This window comes from Orycteropus afer, unplaced genomic scaffold (assembly GCF_000298275.1).
Source record: "Orycteropus afer afer isolate SDZICR_OR568_19922 unplaced genomic scaffold, OryAfe1.0 scaffold00112, whole genome shotgun sequence".
Lineage (NCBI taxonomy): Eukaryota > Metazoa > Chordata > Mammalia > Tubulidentata > Orycteropodidae > Orycteropus > Orycteropus afer.
This window is the reverse complement of record NW_006921699.1, coordinates 2,812,908-2,818,357: the sequence shown is the minus strand read 5'-3', so window position 1 is coordinate 2,818,357 and position 5,450 is coordinate 2,812,908. Positions and strand designations below refer to the sequence as shown.

Sequence of the window (5,450 nt, the reverse complement as noted above, 5' to 3'; positions counted from 1 at the left end):
TCATTTTGTTCACAGTATGTTAAAGACAGAATACAATGTTATCTAAATGAAACTAAGTATTAACTTTCTGCAGTAATATTTATTAAAAATTTGGACTCCTCTATGAAAACAGGTTTCTTACACAAGTATAAAAATCATAGTACTGGCCAAACAGAAATAAAATGCCCCAAATTTTCTGGTAATTTGGTTGTTGTCGTTGTTGTTATGTGCCGTCGAGTCAGACCTGACTCATAGCAACCCCTCCTTGGGTTTCCGAGGCGGTATCACTACGGAAGTAGATTGCCCAACCTTCCTTCCAAGGAGAGGCTGGTGAGTTTGAACCGCCAGCCTTCTGGTTAGCAGTCAAGTGCCTTAGGCACTATGCTACCACAGCTCCTGATAATTTGGTAGATTATGCAAATTTTAATGTATGCTTTAAAAACCTTCATTCAATAATCACCTACTAAGCACCCTCTTATGTAACAGGCAATTGCTCTGTATAGACATTCCTACAGAGTTGGCCTAATTACATGTTTTATTGACATTTCTGTTGTCCCCTGGTTGAAAAAAGGTTTGAGAAAGAAGAGTTACACAGTAGCCCCCTCCTTATCCGCTGTTTTGCTTTCTGCAGTTTCAGTTACCACAGTCTAAAAACATTAAATGGAAAATTCTAGAAATAACAATTTACAACATTTAAATTGCATGCTGTTCTGGGTAGAATGATGCAATCTTTCACCATCCCATCTCATCCCACCCGGGACATGAATCACCCTGTCCAACATATCCACATTGTATATACTACCCAGCCTGTTAGTCATGAGTAGTCATTTTGGTTATAAGATTGACTGCTGTGGTATCCCAGTGCTTGTGTTCAATTAACTTTCATTTTACTCAGTAATTGTTCTATTTTATTATTATTGTTATTATAAAGTCTTACTGTGCCTAATTTTTAAATTAAATTTTATCATAGCTATGTATGTACAGGAAAAAACATAGTATAGGGGTCAGTAATATCTGCAGTTCAGGCATCAGACTTGGGGTCTTGGAACACATGGCCTGCAGACAAGGGGGGGGGGGGCTACTGTACTAATAGTCTTTAAAAAAAAATCACCCCAGTACCATTTATTGATGACTTAACAATTTCTCTATTGATCTACAACACCACCTGTCATAAATCATATGCAAGTATGGCCAAAGGACAAACCAGGACCAGCAGGAAGAGCTGCAAGGAGCATAGCAGCTAACTTAGCACCAGGAGGAACTTTTATATTGGCTCCTGATAGGAAAGACCAGAGGATCATTTTGCAGGAATTTTGTCGACCAGATTCATGCCATGACTGTGCTATTGACTTCTAAAGTCACTTTTGGCCACAGAATCCGAAGTGACACCAAATAATGGATTCCAGGGCCAATGTATATCTCCGCTCAGGACTACTGGGCTCACAGCATGATTTCACAGGCCCAGCTTCCTTGTGTTAACCTACTGCTCCTCCATAGCTGGAGAGCCCTTACAAGCTGTGTGCTCCTATGTATTTTACTAAATGGATTAGGTGGAGGGTTTTAAACTGTGGAAAGGTACCAGTAAGTATCAGAGACTCTTCATGTATATTATTTGTGGAGGGAATGGCTGCTGCCCAAATCCATCTTTCTGGACCAGCAAAGCATGAAAAGGGATTTAACTGGGAATGGAGGGTGGGAAGGGTGCCAAGAAAAGAGGAATGCAGAAACCAGTCTCAAGTGGCACTGTTGCTTGGGGCACTTTATCTGTTTTCACTTCTTAGGGACAAGAGGGCTTAAAACTTCATAAACTGGTGTGTGATTTAGTGGATTCCCACTAACAGTTGAACTTTTTCATCATAGTCAGTCCAGTCCTTCTCCTGCAGGTTAATGTCACTGAAGATTGTCCCCAACTCCACACACTTGGCAGCAAACCCGGACTACAGTTGGAAATTAACTGACACTCAAACTCTACTATAGTCTTGAACATCTCACTGTCTTCAGCATTATAAAATTTGATGGTGCTGCTCAAAATCTCGATGGAGTTTTCCCAAGAACACAGCTTGCACTTCTGGACCATGTAGGTGCTACACAACCTCCTCTAAAGTGCCTCACTATCCATCAACCAGATGTATTGTGACTTCTCTGAAATCTCACCGCAGTTGCCACATTTCATCTTCAAGTACCACCGGCAGTCTTTGCCCATAGGCCAGAGGCTAATGACGTTCTCCAGCACAGCGTTGAGGTGCAGTGTGATTTTCTCCATAGTGGCCTGGCTCAGCCTGGTGCTGGCTCTGTACTAACAATCTTGATGGATGTAAAAAGCATTCATATGCACCAATCAAAGAAAGAACCATAAAAATATCTGGTTCTGGTCTTCAGAAGCAAAGAGTAAATAGTTTCTTTTAGAAGTTTCCTCTAAAAGGTTTACTTTTCTAATTTGTCACAGAGAACACTAACATTACAGTATTAAAGAGCTGACGCTTGGAAACCAGTATAGCATAACTCGTAGCCCTGCCTTTCATCATAATTTCCTTTGTGATTTTTCTGGGTATCAGTGTCCTAATGCACAAAAGACAAAAAGGTTGAAAATAATGAACTCTTCAGGTTTCAATCTGATTTCCTTGGTAAATGAAAGAGTTTTTAATTAGTTACACCAAGAGTACTGACAGTATATAGGGTTAAGCATTTATTAGTTTTATAAATTTATTTATAAAATAAATAATTTATTAGTTTTATAAGTTAAACTTTCACTATCTATATCCTTTACAAAAACTTAAGTGTTCTTTGATTTAGGTTTCTGGATAAAGTCAAGAAGGAAGATGAAAAATCTACAAAGGAAGGTTGAATAAATGAGAGACATATATTCAGTCAGCTGAGGTGGTTCAAAATCTAAGTATTTGGCTAATACAACCTTTTATACCAATCTAGTACCTTAGCATCAAGCAGGTTCTTAAAGGATCCCTAAGGCAACTCAAAGGTAGCGAAAATAGGAACAAAATCTTTCCTGCTGTATCAGGAAGGTTGGTACTATTACAAGTACCAACCAAACCCAATGAAGGAAGGAGCAGCTAATCTTTCAGAAAAATATTCTGGTGGAACATAATCACAACTGGGACAATCTAGAACAATACTGATAAACTGCTCTGCCAATAACTACTGTACAAGCTCTGACTCAGGCAGTCAATGGGAATACATTCTACAAACTCTGTATCACTACTTTATGAAGCAGCCTAGCAGAAGTCTAGGGACTGCATATGTTTAATACTCAACAACTAGTGCCCACCCCCACAGTGTAAATGTCAATTCTATACCATGTATTCAGTAATTCTTCTTAAGGACATGAAATACATTTGTAAAAAACTCTATCCACCTTCCTGTAAGTCTCAAGGACGAGGCTGGCATTATTTTTAATAGTATTCACATTTCAATAAAAAAGACTGTTTAAACTAATAACTATTTTTAAAACATACTTTTTCATCTGCAAAACCTGCATTTGTCCCATTTCCTTCAAATGCTGTTTTCTTTCTTCTTCAACTTCTTTTAGTTCCTCATTTCTTTTTCTTAAAGTAAGGTTATCTTGCAGCCATCTTTCTTGTATCTAAACGTAAATATTAAATTGGTTAACAAAAATAACCAAGTTACTAATGTGATCTTTAACAGGCAACTGCTGACATTGTTGTTAGTTTGCACTGAGTTGGCTCCAGCCTATGGTGACCTTCTGTATAACAAGTGGTGATACCCATTGCCACTGAGTCAATTCTTACTCCTAGTGACCCTATTGGACAGAGTAGAACTGCCCACAGGATTTCCAAGGCTGTAATCTTTTTGGATGCAGATTGCCATGTCTTTTTCCTGTGGAGTGTCTGGTGGGTTTGTACCTCCAAATTTTTAGTTAGCAGCCAAGCACTGCAACTACCACTCCACCAGAACTGCTAATAGGTAGTGCTGATTCTGCCTTACTCAGAATCATGCTATACTCAACAGAAGGAGAGTAAGAGAGTATGAAGGAAGGATAAATACTGTATTAGCTGGTACTATAAAAAGTCAAGGAAAGGTTTATATATGGAAGGAAATTTTCTTTGTTGGCTACCCAGGGGTGGGAAGGGAGGGTAGGGAACACTACTAAATGGGTACTGATTTGGGTGAAGAGAAGCGCACTGTACCAAATGTGAGTGATCCAACACAGTGGCACTGAGGAAGAGGAAGACACAGAGAGGTGCATGGGAGATACAGACAACAAAGATGAACCCCTTTTGCATATATACTACTGCACTGTCAGTGAAAGCAAACACTGATAAATGGGTGGATAGATGGGTGGGCAGGCTGAACTATTAGGTACGTCAATGCAGGGGGGGGGCATCCTCATTAGTATAGCGGTGACTATCCCTGCCTGTCATGCGGGAGGCTGGAGTTCTTTTGGGAGCTCTGGTAGCATAGTGCCTAAGGCACTTGACTGCTAACCAGAGAAGGCTGGCAGTTCAAATCCACCAGCCACTCCTCAGAAGGAAGATGGGGCAATCTACTTCTGTAGTGATACACTGCCTCGGAAACCCAAGGAAGGGTCACTATGAGTCGGGTCCAACTTGACGGTACATAACAACAACAACATGCAGGGGGGTGTGTGCCCAAGACCATGTATAGGGTTGGTAGACAATGCTTCTACAAGTGTATTTGTATGTTCTGTAAGAATTCCCAGTAGAGCTGACAAGGGACAAGGTTGTAGTCACTTCTTGGCTACAGGCAGCTATCCAGAGGGAGTGAGTAGTTGGACCTGTGGGCTCGGGACCATAGTCACAGGGGACGCCAAGCTCAAATGGCATAACATGTTACACAAAACATTGTTCCACATCCAACTTTAGCGAGCAGTGACTGGGATCTTAAAAGCTTGCAAATGGCCATCTAGATGCAACAGTGGGTCTCTCCTCATCCAGAGCAAAGAAGACTGAAGGAAACAAAGACACATGGAAACAGTTAGTCCAAGGGACTGGGACACCATGTGATACTCAGCCTATACGACTATGAGACAAGAAGAACTAGACAGTGCCTGGCTACCACTGTCAACCACTTGAAGGGGAATCTATATAGGAGATTCCGGATAGAGTGGGAGAGCAATGTGTAATGAAACTCAAAATCATTAAAAAAAAAAAAGGACCAGGTTTGTTGGTTTGATAGAGCCTGAGGAACCACTGAGACTATGGCCCTTAGCTGCCCTTCAGGCTGGAACTGAACCCACTCCTGTGGCTTCTAGCCAAACAAAAGACAGGCATATGAGCTGAGCATTTACATTAGGTAGATACACTCCTTTGAGAGATCAATCATGGGAGAATAGAAGGGCTGTGTACACACAGGGAGACAGCTCAGGGGGCAGGAGTGCATGGGAGGGAAGGACACAGGGAAGATGTAACTATGGGGAGGAACTGGGAGGGGAGCTGTTGCACTGTGGGTAATTGTAATCAATGTCATGAGACAAC

The 5,450-nt window shown here is 41.1% G+C and overlaps 1 protein-coding gene across 1 annotated transcript in view; it reads right to left on the bottom strand.

Moving 5' to 3' along the window:
- The window catches only part of RAD50 (RAD50 double strand break repair protein), a 122,202-nt gene that overhangs the window by 27,818 nt on the left and 88,934 nt on the right, over window positions 1-5,450 (bottom strand). The window contains exons 20-21 of the mRNA XM_042781371.1: window positions 3,450-3,577; window positions 2,134-2,270 (exon numbers count right to left, since the gene is read on the bottom strand). Coding sequence (XP_042637305.1) covers window positions 2,134-2,270; window positions 3,450-3,577 — 265 coding nt within the window. The remainder of the gene's footprint in view (window positions 1-2,133; window positions 2,271-3,449; window positions 3,578-5,450) is intronic.